Here is a 15,564-nt window from a genome sequence, read left to right as displayed (position 1 = left end):
GTAGAGGGAGTGAGCGAGAGTAGAGAACCATGGTAGAGGGAGTAGAGAACCATGGTAGAGGGAGTGAGAGTAGAGAACCATGGTAGAGGGAGTAGAGAACCATGGTAGAGGGAGTGAGAGAGAGAGTAGAGAACCATGGTAGAGGGAGTAGAGAACCATGGTAGAGGGAGTGAGAGAGAGAGTAGAGAACCATGGTAGAGGGAGTGAGAGAGAGAGTAGAGAACCATGGTAGAGGGAGTAGAGAACCATGGTAGAGGGAGTGAGAGAGAGTAGAGAACCATGGTAGAGGGAGTGAGAGTAGAGAACCATGGTAGAGAGAGTGAGAGAGAGTAGAGAACCATGGTAGAGGGAGTGAGAGAGAGTAGAGAACCATGGTAGAGGGAGTGAGAGAGAGTAGAGAACCATGGTAGAGGGAGTGAGAGAGAGTAGAGAACCATGGTAGAGGGAGTAGAGAACCATGGTAGAGGGAGTGAGAGAGAGTAGAGAACCATGGTAGAGGGAGTAGAGAACCATGGTAGAGGGAGTGAGAGAGAGTAGAGAACCATGGTAGAGGGAGTGAGAGTAGAGAACCATGGTAGAGAGAGTGAGAGAGAGTAGAGAACCATGGTAGAGGGAGTAGAGAACCATGGTAGAGGGAGTGAGAGAGAGTAGAGAACCATGGTAGAAGGAGTCGAGGACCACGGTAGAGAGAGTGAGAGAGAGTAGAGAACCATGGTAGAGGGAGTAGAGGACCATGGTAGAGAGAGTAGAGAACCATGGTAGAGAGAGTAGAGAACCATGGTAGAGAGAGTAGAGAACCATGGTAGAGAGAGTAGAGAACCATGGTAGAGAGAGTAGAGAACCATGGTAGAGAGAGTAGAGGACCATGGTAGAGAGAGTAGAGGACCATGGTAGAGGGAGTGAGAGAGAGAGTAGAGAACCATGGTAGAGAGAGTAGAGAACCATGGTAGAGAGAGTAGAGAACCATGGTAGAGAGAGTAGAGGACCATGGTAGAGAGAGTAGAGGACCATGGTAGAGGGAGTGAGAGAGAGAGTAGAGAACCATGGTAGAGAGAGTAGAGGACCATGGTAGAGGGAGTGAGAGAGAGAGTAGAGGACCATGGTAGAGAGAGTAGAGGACCATGGTAGAGGGAGTGAGAGAGAGTAGAGGACCATGGTAGAGGGAGTGAGAGAGAGTAGAGGACCATGGTAGAGGGAGTGAGAGAGAGAGTAGAGAACCATGGTAGAGGGAGTAGAGAACCATGGTAGAGAGAGTAGAGAACCATGGTAGAGAGAGTAGAGAACCATGGTAGAGGGAGTGAGAGAGAGTAGAGAACCATGGTAGAGGGAGTGAGAGAGAGTAGAGGACCATGGTAGAGGGAGTGAGAGAGAGTAGAGAACCATGGTAGAGGGAGTGAGAGAGAGTAGAGGACCATGGTAGAGGGAGTGAGAGAGAGTAGAGAACCATGGTAGAGGGAGTAGAGAACCATGGTAGAGAGAGTAGAGAACCATGGTAGAGAGAGAGTAGAGAACCATGGTAGAGGGAGTGAGAGAGAGTAGAGAACCATGGTAGAGGGAGTAGAGGACCATGGTAGAGAGAGTAGAGAACCATGGTAGAGAGAGTAGAGGACCATGGTAGAGGGAGTGAGAGAGAGTAGAGAACCATGGTAGAGAGAGTAGAGAACCATGGTAGAGAGAGTAGAGGACCATGGTAGAGGGAGTGAGAGAGAGTAGAGAACCATGGTAGAGGGAGTAGAGAACCATGGTAGAGGGAGTAGAGGACCATGGTAGAGGGAGTGAGAGAGAGTAGAGAACCATGGTAGAGGGAGTGAGAGAGAGAGTAGAGAACCATGGTAGAGGGAGTGAGAGAGAGTAGAGAACCATGGTAGAGGGAGTAGAGAACCATGGTAGAGGGAGTGAGAGAGAGAGTAGAGAACCATGGTAGAGGGAGTGAGAGAGTAGAGAACCATGAAGGAGGGAGTGAGAGAGAGAGTAGAAAACCATGGTAGAGGGAGTAGAGGACCATGGTAGAGAGAGTAGAGAACCATGGTAGAGGGAGTGAGAGTAGAGAACCATGGTAGAGAGAGTGAGAGAGAGTAGAGAACCATGGTAGAGGGAGTAGAGAACCATGGTAGAGGGAGTGAGAGAGAGTAGAGAACCATGGTAGAAGGAGTCGAGGACCACGGTAGAGAGAGTGAGAGAGAGTAGTGAACCATGGTAGAGAGAGTAGAGAACCATGGTAGAGAGAGTAGAGAACCATGGTAGAGAGAGTAGTGAACCATGGTAGAGAGAGTAGAGAACCATGGTAGAGAGAGTAGAGAACCATGGTAGAGAGAGTAGAGAACCATGGTAGAGGGAGTAGAGGACCATGGTAGAGAGAGTAGAGGACCATGGTAGAGAGAGTAGAGAACCATGGTAGAGAGAGTAGAGAACCACGGTAGAGAGAGTAGAGAACCACGGTAGGACCATGGTAGAGAGAGTAGAGGACCACGGTAGAGAGAGTAGAGAACCACGGTCGAGGGAGTGAGAGAGGAGCAGTGTCTTATAGGCTAGTCTCTGTAGTTCCCCCATGGCTTCCCCCATGACTTCCCCCATGGCTTCCCCCATGGTGTAGACACAAGCTCAAGCAAAACTGAGAGTAGAGAGAGAGATTTTCATGAAGTTTCCCAATGTGTCCGTCTGCCTGTCTGGCGATGGCTGTGTGTGTGGTTGTGAGAGCAAGGGGTGTTTGCTTGCCAGCGAAGGTCAAGGGGCACTCTCCCATGGTATGCTCCTCCCCCTCCCGCCCCTCCCCGGAACAGACAGACGGACGGAGAGACAGGCAGGCGGACAGACCTCTCTCTCAGGTGTGTTCAGTAGGGAGGTAAAAACTTGGCCTGGGCATGAAGATCCAGGTCATCATGAATTATTCTCTCCCCCACTCTGTGACGCAGCAGACTCTGAACACTGCTCTCATCGCACATGTTGGTGACGACCCCGATAGAATATGATATGATAGATATGTATAGGGGACAGGGATACTGGAGTGATGGAGGTAGATATGTATAGGGGACAGGGATACTGGAGTGATGGAGGTAGATATGTATAGGGGACAGGGATACTGGAGTGATGGAGGTAGATATGTATAGGGGTCAGGGATACTGGAGTGATGGAGGTAGATATGTATAGGAGACAGGGATACTGGAGTGATGGAGGTAGATATGTATAGGGGACAGGGATACTGGAGTGATGGAGGTAGATATGTATGGGGGACAGGGATACTGGAGTGATGGAGGTAGATATGTATAGGGGACAGGGATACTGGATGATGGAGGTAGATATGTATAGGGGACAGGGATACCATGATGGAGGTAGATATGTATAGGGGACAGGGATACTGGAGTGATGGAGATAGATATGTATAGGGACAGGGATACTGGAGTGATGGAGGTAGATATGTATAGGGGACAGGGATACTGGAGTGATGGAGGTAGATATGTATAGGAGACAGGGATACTGGAGTGATGGAGGTAGATATGTATAGGGGACAGGGATACTGGAGTGATGGAGGTAGATATGTATAGGAGACAGGGATACTGGAGTGATGGAGGTAGATATGTATAGGGGACAGGGATACTGGAGTGATGGAGAGATATGTATAGGGGACAGGGATACTGGAGTGATGGAGGTAGATATGTATAGGGGACAGGGATACTGGTGATGGAGGTAGATATGTATAGGAGACAGGGATACTGGAGTGATGGAGGTAGATATGTATAGGGGACAGGGATACTAGAGTGATGGAGGTAGATATGTATAGGGGACAGGGATACTGGAGTGATGGAGGTAGATATGTATAGGGGACAGGGATACTGGAGTGATGGAGGTAGATATGTATAGGGGACAGGGATACTAGAGTGATGGAGGTAGATATGTATAGGGGACAGGGATACTGGAGTGATGGAGGTAGATATGTATAGGGGACAGGGATACTGGAGTGATGGAGGTAGATATGTACCAGGGATACTGGAGTGATGGAGGTAGATATGTATAGGGGACAGGGATACTGGAGTGATGGAGGTAGATATGTATAGGGGACAGGGATACTAGAGTGATGGAGGTAGATATGTATAGGGGACAGGGATACTGGAGTGATGGAGGTAGATATGTATAGGGGACAGGGATACTGGAGTGATGGAGGTAGATATGTATAGGGGACAGGGATACTGGAGTGATGGAGGTAGATATGTATAGGAGACAGGGATACTGGAGTGATGGAGGTAGATATGTATAGGGGGAAGGTGATACTGGAGTGATGGAGGTAGATATGTATAGGGGTAAGGGAACAGGGATACTGGAGTGATGGAGGTAGATATGTATAGGGGACAGGGATACTGGAGTGATGGAGGTAGATATGTATAGGGGGAATGGGACAGGGATACTAGAGTGATGGAGGTAGATATGTATAGGGGACAGGGATACTGGAGTGATGGAGGTAGATATGTATAGGGGACAGGGATACTGGAGTGATGGAGATAGATATGTATAGGGGACAGAGATACTGGACTGATAGAGGTAGATATGTATAGGGGGAAGGGGACAGAGATACTGGACTGATAGAGGTAGATATGTATAGGGGTAAGGGAACAGGGATACTGGAGTGATGGAGGTAGATATGTATAGGGGACAGGGATACTGTAGTGATGGAGGTAGATATGTATAGGGGACAGGGATACTAGAGTGATGGAGGTAGATATGTATAGGGGACAGGGATACTGGAGTGATGGAGGTAGATATGTATAGGGGGAATGGGACAGGGATACTAGAGTGATGGAGGTAGATATGTATCGGGGGAAGGGAACAGGGATACTGGAGTGATGGAGGTAGATATGTATAGGGGGAATGGGACAGGGATACTAGAGTGATGGAGGTAGATATGTATAGGGGTAAGGGGACAGGGATACTGGAGTGATGGAGGTAGATATGTATAGGGGACAGGGATACTGGAGTGATGGAGGTAGATATGTATAGGGGACAGACAGGGATACTGGAGTGATGGAGGTAGATATGTATAGGGGACAGGGATACTGGAGTGATGGAGGTAGATATGTATAGGGGACAGGGATACTGGAGTGATGGAGGTAGATATGTATAGGGGAAGGAGACAGGGATGCTGGAGTGATGAGGTAGATATGTATAGGGGACAGGGATACTGGAGTGATGGAGGTAGATATGTATAGGGGACAGGGATACTGGAGTGATGGAGGTAGATATGTATAGGGGGAAGGAGACAGGGATACTGGAATGATGGAGGTAGATATGTATAGGGGACAGGGATACTGGAGTGATGGAGGTAGATATGTATAGGGGGAAGGAGACAGGGATACTGGAGTGATGGAGGTAGATATGTATAGGGGACAGGGATACTGGAGTGATGGAGGTGGATATGTATAGGAGACAGGGATACTGGAGTGATGGAGGTAGATATGTATAGGAGACAGGGATACTGGAGTGATGGAGGTAGATATGTGTAGGGGACAGACAGGGATACTGGAGTGATGGAGGTAGATATGTATAGGGGACAGGGATACTGGAGTGATGGAGGTAGATATGTATAGGAGACAGGGATACTGGAGTGATGGAGGTATATATGTATAGGGGGAAGGTGATACTGGAGTGATGGAGGTAGATATGTTTTGGAGACAGGGATACTGGAGTGATGGAGGTAGATATGTATAGGGGACAGGGATACTGGAGTGATGGAGGTAGATATGTATAGGGGGAAGGGAACAGGGACACTGGAGTGATGGAGGTAGATATGTATAGGGGAAGGGGACAGGGATACTGGAGTGATGGAGGTAGATATGTATAGGAGACAGGGATACTGGAGTGATGGAGGTAGATATGTATAGGAGACAGGGATACTGGAGTGATGGAGGTAGATATGTATAGGAGACAGGGATACTGGAGTGATGGAGGTAGATATGTATAGGAGACAGGGATACTGGAGTGATGGAGGTAGATATGTATAGGGGGAAGGGGTCAGGGATACTGGAGTGATGGAGGTAGATATGTATAGGGGACAGGGACACTGGAGTGATGGAGGTAGATATGTATGGGGGTAAGGGGACAGGGATACTGGAGTGATGGAGGTAGATATGTATAGGGGTAAGGGGACAGGGATACTAGAGTGATGGAGGTAGATATGTATAGGAGACAGGGATACTGGAGTGATGGAGGTAGATATGTATAGGAGACAGGGATACTGGAGTGATGGAGGTAGATATGTATAGGGGGAAGGGGTCAGGGATACTGGAGTGATGGAGGTAGGTATGTATAGGAGACAGGGATACTGGAGTGATGGAGGTAGATATGTATAGGAGACAGGGATACTGGAGTGATGGAGGTAGATATGTATAGGAGACAGGGATACTGGAGTGATGGAGGTAGGTATGTATAGGAGACAGGGATACTGGAGTGATGGAGGTAGATATGTATAGGAGACAGGGATACTGGAGTGATGGAGGTAGGTATGTATAGGAGACAGGGATACTGGAGTGATGGAGGTAGGTATGTGTAGGAGACAGGGATACTGGAGTGATGGAGGTAGGTATGTATAGGGGACAGGGATACTGGAGTGATGGAGGTAGATATGTATAGGGGACAGGGATACTGGAGTGATGGAGGTAGATATGTATAGGGGACAGGGATACTGGAGTGATGGAGGTAGATATGTATAGGGGGAAGGGGACAGGGATACTGGAGTGATGGAGGTAGATATGTATAGGGGACAGGGATACTGGAGTGATGGAGGTAGATATGTATAGGGGACAGGGATACTGGAGTGATGGAGGTAGATATGTATAGGGGACAGGGATACTGGAGTGATAGCTATTTATCTGTTGGTGTCAGACTTGATGCACCGGTAACTCTTGCCATATGGCAGCAGAGACAATTGTCTATGGATCGGGTGGTTGTCTATGGCTTGGCTCGGGTGGTTGTCTATGGCTTGGCTCGGGTGGTTGTCTATGGCTCGGCTCGGGTGGTTGTCTATGGCTCGGCTCGGGTGGGTGTCTATGGCTTGGCTTTAGTGGTTGTCTATAGCTTGGCTCGGGTGGTTGTCTATGGCTTGGCTCGGGTGGTTGTCTATGACTCGGGTGGTTGTCTATGGCTCGGCTCGGGTGGTTGTCTATGGCTCGGCTCGGGTGGGTGTCTATGGCTTGGCTTTAGTGGTTGTCTATAGCTTGGCTCGGGTGGTTGTCTATGGCTTGGCTCGGGTGGTTGTCTATGACTCGGGTGGTTGTCTATGGCTCGGCTCGGGTGGTTGTCTATGGCTCGGCTCGGGTGGTTGTCTATGGCTCGGCTCGGGTGGTTGTCTATGGCTCGGCTCGGGTGGTTGTCTATGGCTTGGCTTGGGTGGTTGCTCGAACGACAGACAGACAGACAGAGACAGACAGCCTAGCTAGAACAGACAGACTAGCTAGAACAAACAGACAGACAGTGACATGTAGGTCAGTAGCTTAGCAGAGCGTGTGGGTGCACAGTGGCTCTAAGCTGCATGCAGTACAGCACGCTGAGGTGAGTGAACAACCCTGAACCCAGCGAGCGCTCGCTAAGACAGTTAACCCTTCACTTCAGTCACCACAGCTGCTTTTCACAATGGCACACAGAGCTGTCTCTTCTACGTGGCCGTGATGACTCTCCCTGCTGCCCTCCCCCCCGCCCCCCCGCTCTTTCCGCTTGAGCTGACTGAGTGACTGGGCTACCTGCCTGCCTCCCTCCTCTAACCACTGGGCTACCTGCCTGCCTCCCTCCTCTAACCACTGGGCTACCTGCCTCCCTCCTCTAACCACTGGGCTACCTGCCTCCCCCTCTAACCACTGGGCTACCTGCCTCCCTCCTCTAACCACTGGGCTACCTGCCTCCCTCCTCTAACCACTGGGCTACCTGCCTCCCTCCTCTAACCACTGGGCTACCTGCCTGCCTCCCTCCTCTAACCACTGGGCTACCTGCCTCCTCCCTCCTAACCACTGGGCTACCTGCCTCCCCCTCTAACCACTGGGCTACCTGCCTCCCTCCTCTAACCACTGGGCTACCTGCCTGCCTCCCTCCTCTAACCACTGGGCTACCTGCCTGCCTCCCTCCTCTAACCACTGGGCTACCTGCCTGCCTCCCTCCTCTAACCACTGGGCTACCTGCCTGCCTCCCTCCTCTAACCACTGGGCTACCTGCCTCCTCCCTCCTCTAACCACTGGGCTACCTGCCTCCCTCCTCTAACCACTGGGCTACCTGCCTCCCCCTCCTCTAACCACTGGGCTACCTGCCTGCCTCCCCCTCTAACCACTGGGCTACCTGCCTGCCTCCCTCCTCTAACCACTGGGCTACCTGCCTGCCTCCCTCCTCTAACCACTGGGCTACCTACTGCCTCCCCCTCTAACCACTGGGCTACCTGCCTCCCTCCTCTAACCACTGGGCTACCTGCCTCCCCCCTCTAACCACTGGGCTACCTGCCTCCCCCCTCTAACCACTGGGCTACCTGCCTCCCCCTCTAACCACTGGGCTACCTGCCTCCCCCCTCTAACCACTGGGCTACCTGCCTCCCCCTCTAACCACTGGGCTACCTGCCTCCCCCTCTAACCACTGGGCTACCTGCCTCCCCCTCTAACCACTGGGCTACCTGCCTCCCCTAACCACTGGGCTACCTGCCTCCCCCTCTAACCACTGGGCTACCTGCCTCCCTCCTCTAACCACTGGGCTACCTGCCTCCCTCCTCTAACCACTGGGCTACCTGCCTCCCTCCTCTAACCACTGGGCTACCTGCCTCCCTCCTCTAACCACTGGGCTACCTGCCTCCCTCCTCTAACCACTGGGCTACCTGCCTCCCTCCTCTAACCACTGGGCTACCTGCCCCCTCTAACCACTGGGCTACCTGCCTCCCCCTCTAACCACTGGGCTACCTGCCTCCCTCCTCTAACCACTGGGCTACCTGCCTCCCTCCTCTAACCACTGGGCTACCTGCCTCCCCCTCTAACCACTGGGCTACCTGCCTCCCCCTCTAACCACTGGGCTACCTGCCTCCCCCTCTAACCACTGGGCTACCTGCCTCCCCCTCTAACCACTGGGCTACCTGCCTCCCCCTCTAACCACTGGGCTACCTGCCTCCCCCTCTAAGCACTGGGCTACCTGCCTCCCCCAGTTTGAGAGGGACGAGCGTCAGTATGTGATCTAAGATCAGTTTGAGAGGGACGAGCGTCAGTATGTGATCTAAGATCAGTTTGAGAGGGACGAGCGTCAGTATGTGATCTAAGATCAGTTTGAGAGGAACGAGCGTCAGTATGTGATCTAAGATCAGTTTGAGAGGAACGAGCGTCAGTATGTGATCTAAGATCAGTTTAATTAATTTATGAATTTAGTCACTACAATTACTTGAAATGTGCAGAGAAAAGAGCAAACACTGGGATCAATAGCATCTGCTTAGTTTGCATACCAACCAATAGGTGCTGAGCTGCTGTGTGGCATTAAATAATCAGCCCTTCCTTAGTGTATGTCCGTGGCCCCTGTTTTTTTGACTGCTCTCTCACCACGAGAATGGTCAAAACTCAGACCGGGCCAGGACCTGGTTTCCCAATAGAACTTATGGCTTACGATTGTTTTCAACGATGCGTCTTACAACAGCCGAAGATGTAACAACGCAGAGAGAAAAGTCGCTAAGTGCGTCGTTGGAGCTTGTGTCGATACTGATAGGATGGAAAGAAAGTCCATGCTGATCTTCGATCAGGTTTCTCCGTTCAAATCTTAGCTTCACAATACTGACAAATCAGCTCCTAGCGAGATATTACCACCTAAAGACTTATTCTAATACCCAATACAAAACGCACTAAAAATCACAGATTTGGCAGATCCTTGTGCAGGTTAGGCTACAAACACATTATTAAATATATTAAATATAACTCCATATGATTGAAATAGGCCTATAGTCAACTGTTTATATTTGAATGCAGTCGTCTCGGTTTTCATTTGAAACATATTTTTATACATTCGTTGTTTGTATCAATTGCAAAGACATTGGATTTTTTTTTTTGTATTTGTAGTCAACTTTGTTTTGAAAATGATTGGTGATAACCGGTCTCAGAGACGGATAAACCATGTGATTCTACGTTTAGTGGAGATCTGTGTATAAAGTGAAGTGGGAGGGGGAGCATCTGACGATGTACTTAGCTGTTCTACGACTGATCTGAGGCAGGGTCGTTAGATACCAAGTACTAAGGAATTCTTATAGCAGATGCTAGGTAAAAGCTAATAACGATGGTTTTGGGGAAACCGCTCTGAGATTTATCGATGCTCCTCCTCCTAACGATGAACTTAGCCTTGAGATGCTTCTGGGAAATCGAGCCCAGTACAGGATGTTACAAACGGGTCATTCCATTTGATTTTAATCACTTTTTTGACCACACCCCTTTATGATTTGAATGAAACATTTCTATGCATTGTTGATGTGGTCAGGAAGTACATTTCTGGACCTGAATGACAAAAACGTCCAAACTTTTGAAAACGTGGACATCACAGTACAGCAGAGCACATTACATTATACTCTGGTGTACTGTACTTCACTGTAATGTCCAGACATCTATGATTGGTTTAAAATCTGCCCACTGACCAAATTTGGACTACTTTTCAAGGTTCATGGATGTCTGGTGCTCAGTGGGTGAGGATGTTTGTACCTGTATATCAGGGTTGGGCGGTATGCAGATTTCCATATCCTGCCTGTGCCATTCCGGAGTATTACAGTATTACCGTTTACCAGAATGCTAACAAGTACTAAGGAATTCTCATAGTGGATGCCAGGTAAATGCTAACGAGTACTAAGGAATTCTCATAGTGGATGCCAGGTAAATGCTAACGAGTACTAAGGAATTCTCATAGTGGATGCCAGGTAAATGCTAACAAGTACACAACAAACTACGCACTGCCCACAAGGCCTCACCTCAGACCATCCGCTGCCCTTACTCACAGATAATCACACAGGCCTCACATGCTTTCACCACACACTCTTCACACCATCACACAGATCTACGCTACACAGCTCCCCATTAATACACAGGTCTACACGGCACACACTCATCACATGCTGCTGGGATCACACCATTTAAATACGAATGAGGCATGTTTTTCACCAACTGGAGAGAGGGAGGGGCTTGGGTGTAGAGTACATACACAGACAGGCTCATTGGCCTATTGGCCCCAGGATGCAAGGCAGCCGTAGTCACACTGCAGAGGCGCTAGCCAAGCCCAGAAGGCTTCGCCTTCAAAAACACTGAGCTGAGGAGGGGGATGAGAGAAGCATGCATGGCCTAGCATGTTGTAAATTGTCTATGCTCTGATAATTACAGATGTTACCTGGAACAAAATGTCTCTTAATCTGACGATTGAATCGTTGGGATCCAAAGGAGGAGAATGAATTGCATGAGCTACGTTTCTCTTTGATTTTCACAGGTGGAAGGAAAACTCATTGATCACAAGAACACACAAATGTTGCTAACATTCATAGTATCAATCCGTTTGAATCTGGACTCCTCTCAAACACACACAAACATACACCGACACATATACAGTCAGCAACAAGTTGGAATTGAGGAACCTGCATTGGATCACCAATAGATGTAACTAGCAGATGGTAACAGGCTAATGCGATGCTGCGTTAGCTGTTACAGGTGTGCTACTGGTTGGTATAGCAACAGAGCATTACCAACCAACCTAAATGCCCGACTTGGAACTCAGCCCTCTGTCTAAAGTACAGTGTGTGTGTGAGTCCTTGGCAATGTAGCCTTCAGCATGGTCCTTCTAAAATGGTCCATAAAACCCATTGGTACCGGGGTCTGACAACTTGGATTGATAAGTACTGAGGGTAATTGAGGACGATATTGCCACTCCGAATTTGCCATATCTTCAATCTAAGACTACTAGAAAGTGTGTTCCCTCAGGCCTGGAGGGAAGCAAAAGCTATTCCCCTACCTAAGGATAATAAAGCCTGTGGAAACTTTGAGAAAAAAATTGTGTTTGACCAGATACAATGCTATTTTCCAGTAAAAACAAATAATAATAACAGACGTTCAGCATGCTCATAGGGAAGGACATTCAACAAGCACAGCACTTACACAAATCACTGATTGGCTGAGAGAAATTGATGATAAAATGATTGTGCGGGGCTGTTTTGGAGGACTTCAGTGCAGCTTTTGACATTATCGATCATAGTCTGTTGCTGGAAAAACGTATGTGTTATGGCTTTACACCCCTGCTATAATGTGGATGAAGAGTTACCTGTCTAACAGAGCACAGAAGGTGTTCGTGTTCTTTAATGGAAGCCTCTCCAACATAATCCAGGTAGAATCAGGAATTCCCCAAGGCAGCTCCCAATGCCACTTACTGTTTTCAATCTTTACTAATGACAAGCCACTGGCTTTGAATAAAGTGTGTCTATGTATGCTGATGACTCAACACAATACACGTCAGCTACTACAGCGACTGAAATGACTGCAACACTTAAAGAGCTGCAGTTAGTTTCAGAATGGCAAGGAATAAATTAGTGCTAAATCATTTAAAAACTAAAAGCGTTATATTTGGAACAAATCCTTCACTAAACCCTGAACCGAAACTAAATATTGTAATAAATAATGTGGAAATTGAGCAAGTTGAGATGATTAAACTGCTTGGAGTAACCCTGGATTGTAAACTGTCATGGTCAAAACATATTGATACAACAGTAGCTAAGATGGGGAGAAGTCTGTCCATAAGGCGCTGCTCCACCTTCTTAACAACAGCACTGTCAGTCAACAAGGCAGGTCCTACAGGCCCTAGTTTCTACCTTCTTAACAACACTATCAACAAGGCAGGTCCTACAGGCCCTAGTTTCTACCTTCTTAACAACACTATCAACAAGGCAGGTCCTACAGGCCCTAGTTTCTACCTTCTTAACAGCACTATCAACAAGGCAGGTCCTGCAGGCCCTAGTTTCTACCTTCTTAACAGCACTATCAACAAGGCAGGTCCTACAGGCCCTAGTTTCTACCTTCTTAACAGCACTATCAACAAGGCAGGTCCTACAGGCCCTAGTTTCTACCTTCTTAACAGCACTATCAACAAGGCAGGTCCTACAGGCCCTAGTTTTGTCACACTACTTAACTTGTCCACAGTTCCTCAATTCCCGACCTGGAAGAGAACCAATGTTTTCTAAACGTCTATATCTAGTTGCAGGGGGTTTGTCTGAATCTAGAAAACTCTTTAAGTTGTTAAATACAATTGTTTTGCTCCGTGAAGTAATACAACAATGTGTACGCCGTCCTCTTGTCTATTTCAAATCTTCCCTCGTTGTTCCAGAAAGGTTGAGTGGCATCATGAAATGTGGCACATGGGACAGCCACCATTCTCAATCAATGAGAAAATATGTCAAAATAGACAAGATAGCGGCTTGATAGCGGTGTACACATTGTTGTATTCATGGAGCAGAACATGTATTTAAATGTAATAATGGCGCATTTTCTAGATTCAAAACAAACCCCCTGCAACTAGACACGGACGTCTAGAAAACACTGGTTGTCTCCCAAGTCAGAAATTGTGGAAGTATGGACAAGATAAATTTGGTTAAAATCTCTAATACATCAGACAGTACCCATCAGACAGTACCCATCAGACAGTACCTACCAGACAGTGCCCATCAGACAGTGCCCATCAGACAGTGCCCATCAGACAGTACCTACCAGACAGTACCCACCAGACAGTACCCACCAGACAGTACCTACCAGACAGTACCCACCAGACAGTACCCACCAGACAGTACCCACCAGACAGTACCCACCAGACAGTACCCATCAGACAGTGCCCATCAGACAGTGCCCATCAGACAGTGCCCATCAGACAGTACCCATCAGACAGTGCCCATCAGACAGTGCCCATCAGACAGTACCTATCAGACAGCTGGAACAGAGTAATGGTCTGACTAGGTGATAGTTTTAATAGCAACAATGGATGAGTTACTGTGGAAGGTGAAGGCCTACAGCACTGTCATTGAGCTTTGAAGAGTTGAATGTCTAGACACCAGTGGTGCCAAAAGACCATGGCTTTCACAGAGCATTTGAGAAGAACCAATGCTGGAAGGCTACATTGCCAAGGAATTACTCACAGATACTGTACTTTAAACAGAGGGCTGTGTTCCAATAGTTCAGCCTAGATTGCAAACAAGATCACTGCATTTCCAATCAGTCAGTCACATGATAAGCCATGGTCAAGAATCTCCAAGTGACCCAAATAAAGATGAGACATAACTACTGAGTTTTCGTGAATAAAAACTCCAGTTAGATATGAACTTGTGGCGTCTACACAAAAAAAAATGTAACATGTGTGGGGGGGTTATTGACACAATGTTCACACTGCTGGCATTAGCAACATTGTGGCAACCAACGTAAGCGGGTGACCAAGCTCAAGGTATCGATAACTTGTAAGCTTTCGCCTACAATTATTTTTTATTTTTTTTTTCCATTTGGAAACGAGTTGTGATAGCTAAATCAGACCAGCTATTATAACTTGTGAACTTTATCAAGCAAAGTAATTAACATTATTGTTATTTAACATCACACTCGATCATTACCTGTAGTAATAGACATCACTCTTGCCAGCACTGAGTCCTGACTTCCGGATCACTTCTTCTTTCTTCCAGCCCGGTGGCAGAGAGGGACAATCCATCCTCTTCTTCTCCATAACCATTTAGTGTATAATTAGGAATCACATCAATCGCTGTAAATCAACTCAGTCAAACAAATACGTTACAACGTGTTTAATAGATACACCTGACTTTTGGCGATCTAAAAGTGAAGCTCTTAACTAAAACCGTTTGAACTAACCACTAAACCCGAGCGAAAAACTTTTATTTCCGCTATTGTATCCTGTCTAGTGGGTAGATATATAACTATTGAATCCTTGGTTGTTGCTGTTGTTGACACGTTTCCTAATTCGATCTTTAACTATCCCAAAATGCGAGTGACCCGCCAGTAGTTGCAGATCTCCTTTGACCAAAGGCGGCGGCGGTGGCAGTGACGTTCAGATGTTTCAGCACTTCCCACACAGTGACCCGGCGCTTGGCAACCGTTCTCAGAGCAACGCCCCGCCTCCACGGAACACTTCCGTCACTTCTCCGTTACGCCCCTCCCCTCCCCTAAGGCGGTAACTAGGGGGTGGTGTTGACTAGATGGTATACTGCTTTTGTCAGGTTTTTAGGAGAATTTGCGTAGTAGATTATGGAGAATTTGCGTAGTAGATTATGGAGAATTTGCGTAATAGGTTCGGAGAATTTACGCAGTAGGCTGAAAAAGGCAAAACAAAATCTCCTTTTTTGACGTTAACTTTACAAAATCTGGAGCCCTTATAGCCATGGCTGTGATGTAACAATTACATAGAAAATACCAGTCTTTCCTAAAATACGAACAATGTAATAAAACAGTATTTAATTCGAATGTTCCAGCGTGTATTATCATTGGCTTTCCTCATCAAGGCCCTAAAGACGTAGTTCGGTAGTCACTACTTACCACAGCCGCAAAGTCAGAAGGGCCGCTTTTT

The 15,564-nt window shown here is 47.8% G+C and overlaps 1 protein-coding gene across 1 annotated transcript in view; it reads right to left on the bottom strand.

Annotated features, from left to right (window-relative positions):
• The window catches only part of LOC112235855 (methyl-CpG-binding domain protein 2), an 88,634-nt gene extending 73,502 nt beyond the window's left edge, over positions 1-15,132 (bottom strand). Inside the window, exon 1 of the mRNA XM_042302762.1 lies at positions 14,600-15,132. Within this exon, the coding sequence (XP_042158696.1) occupies positions 14,600-14,715 (116 nt within the window). The 5' untranslated portion in view covers positions 14,716-15,132. The remainder of the gene's footprint in view (positions 1-14,599) is intronic.
• Between the last annotated feature and the right edge of the window lie 432 nt (positions 15,133-15,564).

The sequence above is a fragment of the Oncorhynchus tshawytscha genome, linkage group LG20 (assembly GCF_018296145.1).
Source record: "Oncorhynchus tshawytscha isolate Ot180627B linkage group LG20, Otsh_v2.0, whole genome shotgun sequence".
In the NCBI taxonomy this organism is placed as follows: domain Eukaryota; kingdom Metazoa; phylum Chordata; class Actinopteri; order Salmoniformes; family Salmonidae; genus Oncorhynchus; species Oncorhynchus tshawytscha.
Note: the sequence above shows the minus strand (reverse complement) of the source record. Positions and strands in the feature narration are given on the sequence as shown.